The sequence below is a fragment of the Enoplosus armatus genome, chromosome 6 (assembly GCF_043641665.1).
Source record: "Enoplosus armatus isolate fEnoArm2 chromosome 6, fEnoArm2.hap1, whole genome shotgun sequence".
Classification (NCBI taxonomy): domain Eukaryota; kingdom Metazoa; phylum Chordata; class Actinopteri; order Centrarchiformes; family Enoplosidae; genus Enoplosus; species Enoplosus armatus.
Window position 1 is genome coordinate 5,768,374 of NC_092185.1, and position 20,467 is coordinate 5,788,840.

Here is a 20,467-nt window from a genome sequence, read left to right on the forward strand (position 1 = left end):
TATCTGAAAATAAGAAAGCGCTCTGGTTTCGAGGAGCTGTTGGCAAAAACCTATGAGGAAGCTGTAAATTATTGTCATACAGTGAACTCATATAATTATAAGTGATGTTAAAAAAAGAACACAAGAGGCTTTAGAAGTGTGGTCGACTGAAAATCAGCTAACACAACAAACCAAACCAGGGGATTAAAGGTAGACCTTAAAGCATTGAAGTTTTGTTCCACCTTCTTTATTTTAATTAGCTTGTTGTAATGTTGGTATTGTCAAGCAGATTTTAAAAGAAGAATATTAATCAATACATGTCTCTCGTGTTCTTCATCCTAAAGGATTAATGGGGTTTAATAACTTAACTGAAGGTTTATTTACATGGTCCGCCCAATAATCATTCAAATTAAGGGAAATTAGTGAAATTAAAGTCAGTGATTTAAAGAATCCTAAAGAGATAATAAACAGTTTTTATTACTAATGCATGGTTGTAAATAAGTAAGTAAGTAAGTAAGCTTTAACTTGATTCGTTTTGTGTCAAAATACAAAATAAGGGTAAAAATAGCAAGGGATTTTAAAGTTGATCCTGCCCCACCAAATTTTCACAAAAAAGGAGAAATAGTAGCTTGTTAAATAACCTTTAAAAAGGGCCAGAATCGATCCTTATAGCAGGTTTTGTTTGGGTGATGAATCACTCTTAAAAATATATCAGAATGAGTTGTTATTGAAAGTGGTGGATTCAGAAGTTCAAATTTGACCTTGTAGTTCTTACAAATACAAGAGAGAGCAAGTAAAATGCAGAGAAATGTAACTTTGCACAAAAGACCAAAATATGGTGAGCTGTAACTAATGATCACATAAACTAAACTATATATATAGTCAGCGTATATAGTCAATGTAATGCAATGAGGACAAAGTAATAATACCCCTTAGTCATCAGTCACAAGTTTAGTGGTTTGAGAGTTTGCAGAGTCTGTGCCAAAGTTGTCATGTTCAGATGCTCCTGATTATAAGGTAAAAATGAAAAGAGACTGCAATGTGCAATGCTAATGGTAAGAGAGACAGACTGGGGACATGATGGTCTCTGTAATAAGTAAAAAAAAAACCCAACCATCCAACAATCAGACAGTGAGTTTTGAGAGGTTGCTGTATCAGAGCCAGCGGCCCGGCCCGCTCTGTTCTCCTGCTGTGTCTCATTAACTGAACTGTGGAGCTCATTTCCTCACGAGAACGCAGTGTAACAGGGCTGAGAACAGCTCCCACCTCTTCCTGAAGGGAATCCAGGGAGAAGAGCATGACTCACACACACACACACACACACACACACACACACACACACACAGAGTCCCTCCTATCCAATGCATTCACACTAAGAATAAAAATAGCTATCTGCAACCTAACCTTAATGTGTTCTTAATGCCAGTTCAAATGCAATTCAAGACCAATTTCAAGCCAACATTAAGCTTGAAAAGTTAAAGTACTCTACTTCAGAGCAATCACACAGGTCTCACACAGGGGAAATAACAAAAAGCTTAATCTTTAGACCTTGGAAAACACATTCAGCACTGAAATGCTGCCTTTCAGTGGTGCTAGACCCTTCATAAAACACCACATTTCGGATTAACCAAATTAAGATAAAACATCAAAAGGTTCTGCACGGCCCTACAGGTGTTCCCACTTATCCTGGCTGATGAGACCTCTGCTCAGGGTGAAGGTGGACCGAGATATATATATATGGGCATTGTGTTAGGTCACCTGACTCCATGCACCAATAACAATGATGAAGCAGGTGCAACAAACCTAACAGGGGGGTGAGGAAGATGTCAATCAAACTCAAAATCTGCACACTGCCAAACACTCCTGAGACATCTTCCAAAATAAGTAAATCACCTGTGTGGGTGTATCATGGGTGTGCGGGGTCTTTAAAGGACAAATTGCCATGTCAGCGGCATTTTTTGATTTAACCTGAAGAAAGTCATCAGAGACAACGTTACCGCATTACAACTATGAAGTATTCCAAATTTCATCCCATGTTACTTAACCATAAATAAACTTTTCGAGCTGGTAAATACTATGGTTAGATCTCAGTCTTTAGGGTTCATTGTGACAGCACTACATTGCCTTTTTCCAGAAAAAATAAAATCAAAGTAATTCCACCTTTGAGACCATAATAGATGATGTTGCACAATTTGCCTATAAGGCAGCTGCCGACCTATTTCTGTACTTATTGGCTGACATATAGGGCGACACTCGTAAAAAGATCAAATTGGCTGATAATAATATCTGCAACAAGATAAAGACAGAAAGAGACTAGCGGTGTGGACTGTTTGGAGTTGAAGAGATTTCGATCGTGTGACAGAGTAGTAGAAGTAGTAGTAGTAGTTTCAACTAGTAGTTAGTTCAATTAAAGTGTTAAGGGCAAATCTACATCCTCCCACAAAGACACATCCCCTGTTCTGTCACCCTCTGTCTGCTGCATCTACTGAAGCCTTGCTAACGTTAGCTACAGTAGCGGTTTAAACAAGTACAGCTCTGAATCTTGGCCGTTAGTGAAAGCAGAGACCCCGGGGATAGAAGTCTTCCACTTCCAATGACCTTTCAAATGTCACATGTAGTACTGGAGTCACTGTTACTGCTTCTTGTGTCTGAAAGAAAATTACCCGCCGGATTGTGACCTGACCCAAGCTGTTACGCGGCGCAACCAGCGTAGATCCTGCAGAGCCTTAAGTGGGTTGGGAGAGTCACTTGTTGTGAGGTAACTAAAAAAGGATCAACAGCTAAAGCACAATTTATGGTCCACATGCAAACAAAAGGGAAGCTCCTAAGACTGAAATATGGTGGAATCAGATGTTACAATATAAGGATGAACTCTAGACACAAACAATAAAATCTGTGTTTATAATGTTTAATGATGCTGTAAAAGCTTTACTTACACTAGTCTACTGTGTATTCTGACCTATAAACCAGAAGAGAAACACAAAATGCTGATTTTCAATCGATAATTCAAACTCTGTAAATGGTTAAAGAAACTTTAGTCAGACTGTGACTTTTCACGGTATTTTATGACTTCCCAGTGTGCCTCATATGTGGCGACTGGCTTCACCTCTGATTCATTTTCTGTAAGATTCCTTCGTTGTAAGCAAAAAAACAAAAACAAAACTTCAGCTTGACTTTGAGAACAACTGCCACAGAACTCTCAGCAGTTTGACATGTTGGTTTCATGGTGTGCTGCACCAAAATCCTTTTTGTAATTTGTTCACCCATCTGGCAAACACCAGACATACGGTGCCGGCCGTGACTGGCCATTTCAAATCTGCTTTTGCCATCAGTGGGAGCCTGTTCTTTCAGCCATGCATAGGAACCACAGTTATTAATGGGACAAAGTCACGCATCTTCTACACGAAAACTGGTGAAAGTCACCTTAAAATCAATAAAGTATGTACAAACTTCTGTTTAGTGTTGCTTGTACCTGAAAAGTCTCAGCAGCAGCCATGACTCCCACTGAAGTATCCTGGAGCAAAACACAGAGGCTGTACCAGCTTACTGGATTAATGAATTAAATCAGATTTAATTAAATTAAAGTCCTTATTTGAAAGAGCACTACACTGATTTAGCATCACACTTCTATAACAAAAGATACAAACAAAACAAATCGGTGCAGCAGAACCAAAAATATTGTATTTTTCATTCCATACATTCTTCTTTCTTGTCAAAACCTGGCTCCTTTAGTGTCTGATCACAGTGACTTTGACATCCAATCAACCTGACAGAGAACCAACAAATGTGTCGACGCTGAAGGATATAATTGTCACTTGCGCGGTGGAGATGTTGACAGTGAAAGCTACAAGAGGTGAAGGAGGTTGTTATGTAAATTTATGATGCACTGTTGATGAGATGGAACACTTTGATTGGTTCATTGATGAATCCTTCCTACTGGTGGATTGTTAAGGATGATTTACAATATGGAGGACAACTGATGCCGAAACAAAAACGTTTTTCTCTCTCCATATAATATAAATACAAGTAACTACTTAAAGATAGCAGTTGAGTTTTCAGACATCTGTGACTAAATATAGGTAAAATAAATTAATATGATTACGTATATTTATATGTTTATTTTATGCCTTGAATATCTTCAATTTCTCAATAGTAGATATTTATTCCCTGGGTTGATTCATGGAGGTAGTAATTAAGGGATATTTTAAATTATTTTGTCCATGGCTCATTACGGTTATTACTGCAAAGGTTGCATTATCAAACCTTTATCAAGTACTTGTACTTGTACTCAGTTACTTTGACTGCTTTTATTAATCAGTTTTTGGCTACAGTAAGAGATGATAATATTACCTTAAACTGAGAAGTAGGGGTTTGAAATTGATGGCAACTCTCTTTACATTTTTCATGTAATACAGTAGGTAGTGTTAAATCAGGGGCACTTGATTGTGAAATAATAATGTATATATATATATATATATATATATATATATATATACATAGTTTATGAAAATAATTAAAAATCAATGTAATCTCCCTCAACCATTTATAATTTAGTAAAGAAGATTAAAGAGATAAAGGGCTGGCGGTTGGATCCCCGATGGTCAGGCCAGCTACCTCGCTGCCGTTGGTGTGTGTGCGCTAATGGCTGAATAAGAGGCAAATTGTAAAGTGTCTAGGATAAAAGTGCTATATACATGCATACACGCATTTACCATTTAAAGTAATATTCGGATCATATAATAAATACTTTTCATAGTTTGAAGTTTTTGGAAAAAGAAGAAGAAATACTAAATGAACAGCTGATGGTGGAGAAGTTTTGTTAGCTTGTTGTTTGTTGCTTCCTTGTATTCACCATAAAGAGTAAACACAGAGTTAAAATCCTCCATGTTTCTACCTTTAGTGAGAGTTTTTTGTGTTTGTGCAGGAACCAAGCAGTGATTTATTTTTGCCACAAGGTGATGCCAGTTAATCTTATTAGAAATCAGTGTGATGGAGTGAACCTCTTGACTGCAGAGTGATACGATTAGATGTGAGACAGCTGTGTGCTTTCTGACTAACAGGCTGCTGTTTCACAACAACCACAGGATACCTTTAGTTTATTACAATAGAGCTGTGATATAAAAGTGATATAAAACATATTAGCTCCTTTATCAGTGTTAGTTAGAGAGGCTCAGTCATTTGCTGCAGTAGGGGAAGGAGAGCTGCTTCCTACCTGATGAAGTCTCCCTCCAGGCCAATGACCCGCTTGATGATCTTCTGCTGGGGATTCTTGGGGGACCTGAGGGAACAATAAACATATATAAGGCAATGAACATAAAACCCAAACAGGAAAACAACCAAATAAAAATCATACAAGCGTGATGCAGTAAGCTGTAGGAACAGCTTCGGGAGTCTGTCTGTACATTCAGATCTAGTTGAAGATCTCAAGGATTCGATACTCATCTATAGTCTGAGTCCATTTTCCAAACTCTCGTGTTAATTAAAGCCTTTGACTCTTGTTGGATCACATCCAAACGGCATGTTGGACAAGCAGAAATTAAGGCTGTTTTTCTCAGCTCTTGAGAAAAGCAGCATTTTCGCTTGATGACAATATAGTTGATAATATGCAAATTATTCATATTCTATTACTCTACTTTGCATAAGAAATTACACATTTTTGGGAAAAGCATAGCTGCAGGAAGTAGGGGTGCTGACAGCTTTCATTACTGCTGATGCCGCATCAATCGGCCTGGTGATCCCTTCTGTTTTACGCTAACTTACTTGAACTAACATACTTGAACTTCTTCACTTGGGTCAACTTATTCTCCTTCGCAAAGGGGATAATTCAGTAATTCACAGCTTTCCAGCAGAGTACCATGGCCTCAGACTTGACTGTCACCCCAACTGCTTCACACTCGCCAGGAAAACAGTCGGCATGCGTAATGGCGTCCAATAAAGCCAAGAGAATAACATCCCTGACAAAAAGCACAGATGCATCCTGAGGTCACAATCCCCCTTCAAACAGAGTCCAACACCCACCAAGAATGTGCTTGACTTACGGTTAAAATTACAGATATAACTCTAAAGCCAGTTACACAAGAACGCGAAAGCTCATAGCAGCAGCTGCGGTACCAGGAACATGGTCATGGGCACATGTGCACAACTCCCATGACCCCTCCAGTAACCTTGCAAAAGCAAAGAGCTGGTCCACTGTTCCACAACCAGGAAAGAATCTGCATTGGTCCTCTTGACTGCGGAGTCTCCTTCTGAGGTTCAAAGGAATACTTTCACGTCATTATTCAGTCTGACATCGTGTTCATGTTTGCCGGTTTGTGCTTGGTTGGGGAGTTTTTTTGCCCTAACCAATCAATAGTATCTGACGTATCCGTCCCCTCAATGCCACTTTCAGTCGACACAGAAGCTGTGGTAACAATTGCTTGGAGCAGTTAACTTCATGTCTGTCATGTCAATTGAAGAAATATGCAGATTTAAGAATTGTTATTCCTGTAAGTTGAAACTGTACAGGTTCGTTGATCTCATCCACACATGGTGCCATTTTTGTTTGGTAAGGACTTGGTTGTTTTTCCAACGAAGGAACAGCTGTCGATAAGCACATGACTGAATAGCTGAAAAAACTGGAGATGTGGGGTCGATTTGGAGATCAGGAACCAGGCTACAAGGAAGATTGTTGAACGTCCTCCTGAGGTTGACGATCAGCTGAAGCCTCCTTTCCAGCACCCGGGAATATGCTTTCCTGGCCAAGCCGAGCAGTGCGACACCCGAATTATTGGAGCACACCCTCCAGGCCCTCTTTTTATTTGGATCAGATTGAATTATCCTATCCTGTCCAGGTCTACTTTGGATGTGGTCTTTTTGGTTTGAAAATGAATTCATGCATGTCAGGGTTCAGGTAGGTTTTCCACCGATCTGGACCCATGACGACCTTGAACTTCAGCATCTCAGGGTAAATCTCATCCACCCCTGGTGCTTTTTGACTTCCTCAATGACCCCTGCCGGGGAGAAGCACATGGCTTCATCTTCCTCCTCCTCCAACTCTGTTTCTCTCAATTCCTACTTTTCTTCTTCCTACTCCTCTTCTTCTTTCATTCCTCCTTCTCTTCTTCCTCCTATTTCTCCTTCTTTTCCTACCCCCCCCCCCCCCCCCCGCACACCCCATCACCCCCTCCTCCCCGTTGCCGTGGGGATACAGGGGATCCTGACTGACTGACAGCTTGCTAAGCCAATTGGATTCACCTACAGCCGCAGAACTGAACACTCATTGGTCGGTCTCTGGGGAACTGAAATGTATCAATGTGTGTATTAGTGTGTATGTGTGTGTTCATACTGTCTTTCTGTGTGTGTGTGTGTGTGTGTGTGTGTGTGTGTGTGTGTAATAGAGTGATGGATGATCTCCTCTCCAACAGCAGAGGAGAGGAAGGATGGAGGAACGACAAACACAACCTATCATTCACTCTCAGTGTCTCTCTCCCCTCTCTCCTTTTAATTCCTGGTCTCTCTCTCTCTCTCACTCTCTCTCTCACCCTCTCTCTCACTCACCCTCTCTCTCTCTCTCTCACTCACTCACTCACCCTCTCTCTCTCTCTCTCTCATGCTCTATCAGTGTCTCTCGCTCCCCCCTCTCTCTCCACATCTCTCTGTCGCTGTGGAGAGGAAAAGAGAGAAGACGTTGGTTCTTGGAGATACTCGAGGAAAACAGGAAAATAGCTGCTGCTGCTTCTGCTGGATGTTAACATGCAGCGCTGCATGCCTTAAATAAAACACACACACACACACACACACACACACACACACCAACACAGAGGAACACACACACCAACACAGAGGAACACACACACACACACCCACACACATGCTCTGTGCTGCTGCAGCCATGCCAGGAATACCTGCTGAATATCTGCTGCTACATGGGACGTGATGGATGCCGCTTCGACTGGTGAGTGTTTCATCGCTGTATGACTTGTGTGTGTGTGTGTGTGTGTTGGGAGGACTGCGGTAGTCCTTGAGCGCTGTGGCGGCTCAGCTTGCGGTTCTGACAGCTGAGGGGAATAAGAAAACAGGGCTGGGGATTTTTGTCGCAGGTTTTAAATGCATGTGAGGACGCTGCAGCTCCTTAAGTCTTTTTCCTGTTTCGTCAGTTCAGCAGCTTGTTCCTTTGCTTCTCAGAGAGAGCAAATTGTGTTCGACTCTCGTCTGTGTCAGTGTCACTCTACAGGTTCATCCCCTGAAGTCAGAGAAAGGATGAAGCTCGGATTTGTTTTTGGAAGGGGGGGGGGGGCATCTTTATCAGGCTGGTCAAAGTGATGAGAGGCAGGAAAGATTCAGGGACGACGTGCGTCAAAGGTCCTGAGCCAGGTTTAAACTCGGGGAATCACATTAACGAGCTACAAGCCCCTCAGGAAACTGGAGCAACCAGGATGCTTCCGGAGCGCTAACGAGGTGAAAGTGTCCGAGCTTCGAGAGCTCCAGTTAGAGCCGGCGTGGACAGACGGCATATGCTGGTGTGTGATGTGACAACATGAGTCAGGACAGAGCACGGCACTGCTTATATTTGGACGTGTGCAGTCAGAGTTTAGATGTGCAGGTCACAGGATTGGCTGCAGGGTGATCTGCTCTAACTAGAGGAAAGACGTTCCCACCACTGCCTGCCTAATTCACCAGAACCTCCGTCTCTCTCCGTCTCCCTCCTCCCTCCTGCTGTATTTCAGCCTCGCTCATAATTAACAGCAGTGCACTAAGGCGTCTTTAAGTGTGCATATTGAAATTCAGCACATTTCCACACCTGCTAAACGGGGGGTCAAGTAAACAGGGTCGAAGCCTCCTGACGGCGAAGAAACGCTCAGTTTTCTCACGTCAACATGCAGCAGCGTCAGACTCGGAGGCTGAGCGTCGGCTGTGGAGACTTTAAAGACGCAGCCCTCTCCAGAGCTCCACAAGTAATACGTCAACGTTCATCCTTAATTTTCATCACATGATTTCTCAGAGGGCTCACTGCACATTTACTCTGATTAGGCTGCACAAGCAAAACAGTCCATTAATTTAATTTACTGGACAATAGCGGGAGGATTACTCCAATGTGACTTAGTGCTCATTAAATAATGTCAGTAGGCCATTTTCTCTAGATGTTCACTCCCTATATGAGCACAAACACTAACATGCAAGTTATGTCAAGTTGATGAAATTGTTTCCGTTTAAATAGAACAATTAAAGTTAAGAAAAAGTAAAGTTAAGCTTGTGAAAACTGTCAGTAGAAATGTTCCTGCCCAGCCTCAGTTTTTACAAACTACCTCTTGTTTCTAATCATGTCTTGTTTTGTTTTTGCATTGTGAAGCTTCAACATCTCATTACACACAACCTTTTGCAGAGAAGCATCAGAGACTAGATGCAGAGCTGCAGCCGAGAGTTTTTAGAAATACTGAAGTCAGAAGTTCAACCAGCAGAGGTAGAAAGTACATTTACTGAAGTACTGTACTTGATTACAATTCTGTGGTTCTTGTACTTTACCTGAGTATTTCTATTTCATGCTATTTCATACTGATACTCCACTACTTGTTATAGATTCAACTACCCGGCAGCATATGAAGCAGTTACAATTCAACATTAAAGAACTGCTCACATGTAAATGCATCAATAATAATGATCCAATAGTATGATAATATAACACGGACAGGGGCCATTCTTATAGTGTCAATGGCAAAGATAGTATTTTTTCTGATAATCTCTTTACTTTAGTAAAGACTTTTTTTACTTTTCTTACCTGCTTAATTATCTGAATATTTCTTCCACCACAGCCTGTTTGCTGGATGTCTATCCAAGCGTTTGTATGAGATTCATGATTTTTTACAAAACAGCAATATTTCCTCCATTTCTTAGCTGGATGCTTGAGGGAGAATTTCTTGGAAAACAAATACAGTCTGTAATAAATAGTGATAGAAACTCATTTGTCACATAAATTATGATGTATGTTTGGCTCCATCTCATTGTGAGAGTGCTCATAAATGGATTCAGACCTCCAAAACTATCTATCCTAAACTATTTCTGCAGTGTGCAGAAGACGTCTCCATCATGACAGTGTGACCACTGGATCAGAATATTTCCAAGTGCTTTTGGTCTTCAGACATCATGAAATATACATAAATATAATAGACTTTAGCTCACTGACAGCAACCCTGATTTCTCCCTTTCCTTAAAGAGTAGTCCACAGATTAGACATTTCTCTACGATTACATTGTCGGACTCATGATGGACAGTTTAAAAAAAGAACCGGAGATAGCACATTTTTATTCCACACGTCCGTTTTCATTGTCAATCCCCGGTGACTACATTACCCACAATGCCACCGGACTGCCGACAGTTCTGTCGGAGATTGGGGTCGGAGATTATACTAGTAGCGGCTAATGTAGCCTGTAGCCTCTAGCCTGGAGCGGAGATGAGCAGCGGGCTACAGAGGTCGGGTCAGCTCACTTCTTTCTAACTCCACACCAACAGATTGTTTTCATTCTCAAACTTGTTGTCTTCAACCGACGCCGACTCAAGTGACATCACATGAGGACATTTATCAGACTTCACACAGCTCCCTCTGGAGACAATAAAGGCTTTATACTACTCTTCTCACACATGCAGTAGAACTTCCCAACACCTGGAAACACACACTGATGTGTGAAATAACCATACCACTGTTGTCATGAGCAGATTTTGAATTTGAGGCTTAGAAAAAGAGGATCCCGCATACTGCTCTTGCTCAGCATCACAATTTATGGATCATACTAACGTTTCGGTCTTCGTCAAGAGTGTTTTTAGAAGAAAGTAGAAGTGGAAAGAATTTTTAAAAAGTTGATGTTTCGGTTTAGATCGCAGAAAATCCAATTAGACAAAGAATATGGGAACATCGTCAAAATAAACAAATCAATGAACGAGTAAAGGGCATAATAAAAAGTTGGAAAGTATTGAAAGAAGGACTTTGCCACATTGTTGGTTTTGGTCTTTTTGTTATTTGAAAATAAGAAATATAACAGCAGCCTCATAATTTAAGATTTAGACTTCCTAGAATTCTTTACTCGTATACGTTATGATCTTGCTGCCTGGATTGGTTCATTTTTGTCTTAACAAGGCTGTTTTAAGTATTTGTTGAATCTGTCCAAGACATCGGAGGCCTCTGGTTCGGCCCACCGCCGGTCAGAATAGTGCAGCACATCAACACGGTCTGAAAATGTAACGCAGCACCAGCATCAGTTTTGTATCCAGCGACCTGTCAGAGTCGATATACAAACCCATCTGCTGCTTCCCCCGCACTGAACACACAGGTGACTGCGGCTCTACACATGTACCGCCATGAACCAACAAACAGAGGTCACACTGTTAAACTGTGTGTGTTTACAGTGTGTGTACTGTATGAGTGTGTGTGTGAGGGTAATTAACAGTAGACGGGTTGCTGATTAAAGAGAGAGAAGTGTGACTCGTGGGACTGGAGGCTAAGTGCGAATTCTAATGCTGGCGATGCTAACAAGGAGCGTGTGTGGTGGAGGCGGGAGGGGAGGGGACAAACCGGTGGACGGGACTCACATGGGACTTGTTTAATGGTAAATCAATGGCGGATGGAGGGATGAGAGGAAGGAGGGAGGGAAGGAGGGATTAGTGGAGAAATGTTGATGTTATCTCAGTGTTTTGGCGTCAGTTTCATGCCAATAACACCCAGTGAAATCAATTAAAAGAAAAGAGGGCGGGAGGAAACAGGAAGCAGAGAGATGCAGTGGGTACACTCTGTTCTGCTCATGTCTCGGCTTTCTGCTGTAAACTTGAGCTGATGATAATGATTCTAAAATCGATGTATTGATTCTAAATAATGTCATGTGACTGTATTGATCCAAAGTGCAAAACCTAACAACCACATTGTCACATTCATTTAACCCTTTGAACAGAGTCACTACATGTGCTACTTACTATAAGTGTTCATGGACAGTTTTTATCAAAGTTTTATGCAATTTGAAATAATTTGTTCACAGATTTTTGCATTTTGCGTTTTAGTTGTGTGTGATATTGTGATATTGTATGGATAGTGTAGAACAAAACTGGTTTACTTTCGATGCTGAAGAAAACGTCTAAACATGATGGTAATGAGGCACGATCGAAAGAGATGACGAGTGTCACTTTCTACGTATATACGGAGATACCGCTACTAATGGAAAGAGGAGATTATGTGTATGATGTCCGTACGTTCAGATTATAACTAACTGAGAAGAAGGTGCGAGACTTTAGATGCAAATGGGGTTGAAAGGGTTAAACTGGCCAGGTCAGAAAGAGTTGAGGAGCGATGATGCATTTATACGTTTTACCGTCAAAGGATAATTTTTAATTTCATTTTTCATTATTTCCAATATCAACAACTCTATCCATTTCTTTTTGGATGAATATATTCATAATTTTGTCTAAAAGTAAAGTAAATCTCATATTTACAGTAAGAATCCTACCTGAAGAACAGCGCAACATCTCCCAGTTAGACCAGTTAACACACCACTTAGCAAATGTACTGGAAATACAACCGGTTATTTCCAGTCAATAACATTTAAGGTCTGAAAGTCTTGAACCTGAAGAGTGACATTGTCACAGAGAGAAGGATCAAGGAAAACAAAGACATCCCAAAACAAACAGCACAGATGGAAGATATAACACCCCAACCTGCTCAAGTTTAAGTCCAGATTGCATTCAGTCCCATGATGACACGAAGACCTAATTATTCAGTTTGATCATCAGTTTATTAAATGATAATCAAGTTATTAATGACCTCATTACAATCACAGCTGTCTTTACGTCCTCAATGGAGAATACAGTAATAGAATCAGATTAGAATTAGAAATCATACCTTTTACCATACAACTATAGGACTTGCTTATATTTTTCAAATCTAAAAGAAAAAAACAATCCCTTGATTTTTTTTTTTTTAAATGTTTGGTGCTTAATCAGCAACTAAATTTCACACACAGGTCCTAGTTCACTGTGAAATGGAGTTAAATATCTTCCCACAGTAGGAAACATGACCCCTTGTCTCCCCCCTGTCTCCTTGAAACTATGTTAATATACGTATATAATGCTAATTCGATGTAAGAACCATGGTTGGGACGGGTGGTGGGTGCACAAAGCACAGGATTTTGACTCTAGAGTCGGGTGGTCGGGTTTAAGCAACAAAAGCACTTTGGTTGAATGTTAATAAACAGTAGACGGGCTGCTGCTACATAATTTCTAGGTGACAGTTTTGGTGCAGACATAAAATCCAGATAAAACCAGCACTCTGCTTCTTCAAAATATCTATTTTTTTGAGTAGAATTGTATAAAACTCAATGGCCCTAAAATCCCCACATTTCAGGTCAATTTCAAACCATCAATTACCAGCTGGGAGGAAATCAGATGTTGGTCAGACACTAACAAGCAATTTAAAGACAACATTTCAGGCATTTGTTATTATTTGGGACATTTAATACACCAACGAAAATATCAAGGTATTAGTTGCAGCCAAGATACATAAATTCAAAACTAGATGAAGTACCTAAAGTTTGTTCTTTTGTAATTACGTAATGTCTTTAAATGTCTCTGTTCAGTTATTTGGGATGTAAATAGCGGAAGAGTTTTCTTCTAATCAGCAGCAGATGCAGCAATATAACATGAAATTAGCCTTTTTCTCTCCCCAGGAGAACAGGTGTTCTGTATATTCACCTGTCTGAGGACCTAAAACTGCCTTTAAGAGCATTTTGGTGTTTACACAAACTGTTTAATTCAAAAGAGTGAACTCACTCGTGCTTCAGATATCAAAGAACAAAAATACATCTCCATATTCACTGTGCTCCTGCCTCCCTCTCATGCATAAGTATGTAGTTATGTGTACGCAGAGATGAAAACCATCTGCCTCCTGATGACTGAGCTTTGACGTCAGCGTCATCCAGCTCTTAATTCAGTCTTATACTGAGACTCTTATGAACTGCAGGCCTGCAGATTTACTGTAGCTCTCAGCAGGAGCAGGTGGAGGGAATAATCCTTCTCTGCTGATGAGTTTGTTCGCTCTCTCTCTCTCTCTTTCTTTTATTTTTAATCAGCACTTCCTCTTTCTGTGAGGCAGTGTGGGGATCAACATGTTCCGTCAAATTGGCAACTACAAGGCAACTTTGCGTGTTGGCAACCCCAGACGGCCCCCGAGAGACAAGTGTTTGAATTCTGTGGAGCTAATTTCCTAGAAATTATTTAATGTATGGAGGACCAAAGCTGACTTATGTTGTATTAATTAAATATATGAACAAACAAGTACAGAGATTACAGTTGAGTTTCACATCACCAACACTGAGTTGACCAGCGCACTGAAGAGAAAGTCATGACCCAGATATCAGTTATCCGGATGCCCGGGATGTTTGTTGAAAAAACTACCATCCTTATGGAAACATATGAAGTTATGTTCCTAGGTTGTATTTTTTTTGTTATTTACGTTATTACAAATGTCAGGAGGTCTTTTTACATCTAGAACAGAACTTCGGATCCTATTTGAACAGACTGAGCGTTCACTCGCTCTTCAGTTCTGATGACTTCCTGTGTGAAAAAGGTTTTCCTACAACAAGTCACGACACTGTACAACAAAATGTATGATTTGACATTGCCTTCCAAAATGTTACATGCGACTGTTTTCTGATATGATGCCCGACAACTTTGATCTTCAATACCTTAAAAAAACTGCTGTAAAAATGATTAACAAGAGGGTTTTCTAATTCACCACTTCTACGGTTAAGGTTTGGTTGGGTTTAGGCACTAAAAACACTGGTTAGAAAAATATTGCAGTCATGGAAAAAAAAATACAAATTGTCCACCAGCGTTCATACTGACAGCAGAAACTAATTTGGACAAATGGAGAAGTCTCAGATGGTGCGCACACTCTTCACTGTGATTCAGGCAGATAAAACGAATGGATTTTTACATCAAAATCTTGTCTAGAGCAGCTTTGATAGCGCTTTAGAAATAAATTGGTTTGAAGTTGAGATCTGCTGCATGAGATGTCCTTGAGAGGTAAAAGCACATGAGCTCATTTCATGTTTCTTTTTCTTCCTCTTTTGAGGAAATACAGTTTTCTCTGGCCCACAAGGAGGTCACAGGGCCGAGATGGGGGGTCACAACAGCAAACATAGAGCTGGTGGCTGTTCAGTATGTTGCTTTTAGCAGGTCGAGGGGTTGAAGGACAGCAGCCTGCTGTCTGGGGTCAAAGTGAGATTTCCAGCTGACTGTAACGGAAAAACTCAGCAGCTGATAAACTTTACAGAGTATCTGATGGTCATTACACCGTCTGTCTGCAGGGAGGAGAGTTATTAACAAGAAATCCATACAGAAGGAAAGGTCACATACATCACAGCCACGAACACAAGTGTTAATTACAGACAAACTTTAAAGCCTTCGGGACAGACAGTCCAGAGTTTAGTTTGAAGCACGTTCGCTCTGAAAACACAGACGGGTATTTATCTCATTTACTAGCCAACATTTTGGATGCTTTCACAGCAAATCTTAAACGATAGATGTGTCAGGTCTTGTTTTATTAAATGTATCAGTACTGATTGCACTGGTAGCATACAGTAGATTCATGATGACTGCATTATAGAGGATTTTATCTTTTATTTGTATCATTATTCTGAAACTGCCATACTGACTTCCTGTTTGACCGCAAAAACAAACATTTAGTTACTGTAAGAAAGTCTGAGAAACACTTTAACCATACAGATAGTTTTGGTTTTATTTATTCCATCATCCCAATACTAATAATAATAGTAGAGGTGAACTGAATTAATGTGTGATTGATAATCGACAGACCTCACTGTGAACAGCTTTATTTTATGGTCAAAAGTAGTTGGCTGGCTCTGTCCAGAGGTGGCAAAATCCACCTACTAGCACCTCTCAAGGTCACTGATTAACACACTAGTTAACACACTTGTTTAATTTGTACAAAAACCTAAGTGTAAAAATGACAATTTGCCGTTTTAAGGGGAGGGAGCCATTGCCAAGAAACCAGTGGAGAATCCAGGAAGCCACTGCTCAGAGCCAAGAAACAGTCATTTTGTACGGATTAAACGAACCAGTTATAACGTGATAAGTAGTGCCCGCTGCAAAAAGCACCAATTAAACTACTTCTCATAAATGTTGCCATTATAAAAATCCTGTTGTGGTGCATGACAGGTGTTCTTGCTCAGTCAAGACACAGTAACAACAGTTTGGAAAGGTGACATTGACTCAACTGCCCTGAAATCAGGAACAACTTCTTGTTTTTATCCTGTAAAGTCCAGTATATCCAGTAAACTACTAAAATACACATTTTATTTAGCAATGATTAACGGTTTTCAGAGGGTGATCAGCAACAAGAGCAACACGAGCACCCACACAAACATTACGGTCATTTTGCGCCAACAGATACTACTCGAGATCAATGGGGCCATTCTGGTAGCCTGGTGGTTAAGACACGTAACATTGCAGCAATCTCAGAAATCACAGAAAGTCACTGATTTGATTCAAGGACTTTTGGTCATTTTTCTGTCAATACTGTTAATGGTCAATAAAGGCTGAAATGCAAAAAACGTGGTCCTGCAAACCACTACTCACTTGTGGGTGTCACTACAAAGGACAATCAATAGCTGTTGCAAGTCCTGCCTTTTTGCCTGTCCTGTCAAATCCCAAAGACTTTCTAACGGATAGCCCATTGGATACACTTAAAAACCTGTTCCAACAAGAATTACATGACATTAAGGAGGTAATGACACCATTTCATGGGACCTTTAACAATCTGTCCAATTACTGCTATAAGGTGAAAAACTTTAAATCTCCAAAACGCCAACTTCTCAGAAACTGTTTTTCGCTTGATAAAGAATTTATTGTGACAAAGAGTTTTATCACCTCCAGAGGTTGGACAGTCTTCTTCATTTGTGACCCATCAGTCAAAATGAAGTCACCCAAAAATGAAAGTCTGTTGTGTAGAGTGATAGCGGCAGGCTGTGTGTAGCCGTGTGTATCAGTGAGTGTTGAATAAAACATGGTGGAATGGGACCACTTTATGAGACGTCTGCCACATTAGGACGTAGCGCCCTAAGAGCTCTGGCCCTCGGCCTCTCCCTCTGCTGTATAAGAAATACATAAATATTTTACATTTGGGCTGCTTTAATCCATTCACAGAATGTCAATACTCAGCACTTAAAAAGTGCTCAGGCTGGCAGTCCTGCCGGGTTAAACAGAGCTACTCTCTGGTCTGTATGCGGGTCGTATAATGCATTACTAAATACTTTTATCAACAACAGGCATTTCTTTCTCTCTACGTGTTGGAGTGTCTCTCTAAGTGCTGCATTGGCAGTCAGTGAGCGAGTAAAGCTCACACCGCCGCCGGACCGAGCTGCTGTTCCCTCAGCAGAAATCAGTTCTTCCTCAGGCAATGAAATAAATGCTGAGGCTACAACCTCTGACCTCCGAGGTCATGGCATTTCAGAAGGAGGAGTGTAGCTCAGGATGTCAAGTGAAGGGCCACTGCTTTAGCTTGGGGTAGTTTTGAGTGCTTGTGTTGTCTGTAAGGCGAGTGGAGCCTGGTCACACCAGAAACAGAATGAATGAGTGTTTATCTACTTCTTTAATTATTGCGTTTATGAAAGCAAAACCGATTACACTATCTTCATGACATAAAAATAAAAATGATGTGGTCAAAGTGAGACCTTGGTGGTAATGATAAATACCAAATACCAGCATTACATTCTGGCTGTTCCGAAGCTAAATTTATTATACCAAATCTGAAATGAATCTTCACTTTCAGACGTGTAGCACACACTTTCTTCTGTGTGTTAGCCTAGAAGTAGTCTAAATATATTGAGGCTAAAACCATACTGGAATCAGTCTATATAATATCCACTAGGTGTCAAGTGTTAAAATCACCTCGAGATGCTAACACATCCCCTACCAAAATGGAGGACAAGACCTCAGTGTCAGTGGTAGCTGCAGGATGATAGAAGTTAAAATGAACACGAGTGAGACTCCTGAGGTCTTTCAGGACATATTGTTCCTCCTGCTGTTCTGCATCTGAAACACTGCTACCAATTGTGTTTTATTTGTCACTGCGTTCTACAAGGAGAGGCTGTTATCCTAAAATTTAGATAAATATCTGTATCTAATTTACATATAATTGGCTTTTGAGTAAAAAAAAAACAAAAAAACATTTAAAACCTGAGAATCACCACATTTAGCTGTTTTTTCCTCATCCAACATACACCCATAACAATAACTCCATATTCGTAGCATCATGAAAGTCAGCCCCCACTCTGATCTTCATTTTAAGCAAAGTGTGTGTGTGTGTGTGTGTGCATGAAGGGGAAATGAGGGAAGTCACTGCAGGCTCTTATTGTTAAGTAATAAGAGGGAAATGAGTGTGCGAGCATCGCGGAAGTAAACAGGAGAAATTAAATTAGCGTACGGCAGCGTCTCCTGAGAGCACACTCTCCAACCAAAAGAGAAAACATCCACTATTAAACACTCCATTTAACATTCAAGCCATGCTCGCTTCATTAGCATGTAAGTTGTTTTTGTTGTTACCTAAATACTGTACATAAATGTGTTGTTTCCATCTCTGTGGAGAAGCATTTCCATAATACTATAACGTTAGATACAGTACCGCAGCTTCCTCCTCTCCCTGGGCAATGGAGATGGATGCCTGCAGGGGTTTTAATGAGTTGCATAAGAGCGAAACAAAGACGACCGAGAAATGATTGCAAACGGGAGCGAGACATGTAAGGATGATAACAGGCAAATGTGAAGGAAAAAAAACCCAAACTATCCAATATCGCCTAGTTATATATTGACTGAATGAAGAGTTCTGTGCTGTAAAGGAAGATTGATTTGTTCTAACGTTCTTGTCACGGAGCAGCTTGGATGTAACTCTGTGTGGTGTTTCACACAGATGGCAAGAGAGAGAGAGAGAGACAGAGAGAGAGACAGAGAGAGAGAGAGAGAGAGAGAGAGAGACACAGAGAGAGAGAGAGAGAGAGACAGAGTGAGAGAGAGAGAGAGAGAGAGAGAGAGACAGAGAGAGAGAGAGACAGAGAGAGAGAGACACAGAGAGAGACAGAGAGAGAGAGAGAGACAGAGAGAGAGAGAGAGAGAGAGAGACAGAGAGAGAGAGAGACAGAGAGAGAGAGAGAGACAGAGAGAGAGAACAGAGAGAGAGAGACAGAGAGAGAGAGAGAGAGACACACAGAGAGAGAGAGAGACAGAGAGAGAGAGACAGAGAGAGAGAGAGAGAGAGAGAGAGAGAGAGAGAGAGAGAGAGAGAGAGAGAGAGAGAGAGACATGCGGTGGAAGTATTAAAAATAACATAAGAAAAACTGTAATTCCCAAATGAAAAATGCTCCATTACTCGTCTTGCATTCAATGTTATATAAAAAAGTAAAGAAAAGAATAGTAGTAGCTATTCCAAATGGGTAATTATGTGAGTACAACTTCCTGTTTGTCGCTGCCTTCCAAAACGACCCACGCAAGTCTTTCCTGATCTGACACCTCCATCGACAGGACGTCTGTCAGTGGCTTTCAAAACTATCAACTACACAATTCAGTGTAACAAACCACCAAGGTTGTTAAAGGCTTTTAAAACTAATTATGACGTTTTTGTGGTTTTTGATAATTCTCTGGTTTACTTTTATATTTAAATACAATCCAAATGCATTTAATTCAGTCTTAATTAACAAGTATTTTTAAATTGTGGTCTTTCTGTACTAGTTTAAGTAAATAAAAGGTTCCACCAATTTATGTACTCAGTTACTTCCCATCTTTGAGATAGAGAAAGAACAATGGTGGAAATACTCAAATCCTTGTAATTACCAAAGGAAAATTGCAAATCTTTCATTCAAAATTGTACTTTAGATACTTTAAATTACAAGAATAGTCTGGTGACATTGCGTGTTTTTTATGTTGTCAACAAATCCCATAACAATACCCAAACCAACAGCTAATGTATTGTGTGTATCACAGCCTGATATATCGTCTTCCTCTGTGCCATAGAGCTCCATTGTTGTCCAAAAATATTAAAAACACATCAATGAGCCACACTGTTGCACTGGAACACATGAACATGGCTGCCATAGTTTATTTTGAGTCAATACCAGATACGCACCGTCCTGCTGTCCAAAATACAAAAGTGGCAAATGTGTATTAATCCACAGCTGAAAATAATCTCCAACAAATGCACTATTTCCTTCAATTTGAGTAACGCTTGATAAAAACTAAATTACTGAGCCTTTAAAAAATGAAAGTATATATTTATGAGCTGTTTTTAAAGATTTACGTCTTCAGTAGGAACCAATGGGCTTGAAGCTGAGAGCCACAAGCAGAGTAGGGAAGACAGAAGGAATTGACAGGTGGACGAACACATTGTTGGTTTTGGTCTTTTCATGGGCTTTTGTCAATTAGACAAAAACATATATGATAACATTGACCTTGAATAAAAGCACTG

At 40.4% G+C, this 20,467-nt stretch overlaps 1 protein-coding gene across 1 annotated transcript in view; it reads right to left on the bottom strand.

Moving 5' to 3' along the window:
• immp2l (inner mitochondrial membrane peptidase subunit 2) overlaps nt 1-20,467 on the bottom strand; it is a 125,117-nt gene that overhangs the window by 14,016 nt on the left and 90,634 nt on the right. Inside the window, exon 4 of the mRNA XM_070907806.1 lies at nt 5,192-5,257. Within this exon, the coding sequence (XP_070763907.1) occupies nt 5,192-5,257 (66 nt within the window). The remainder of the gene's footprint in view (nt 1-5,191; nt 5,258-20,467) is intronic.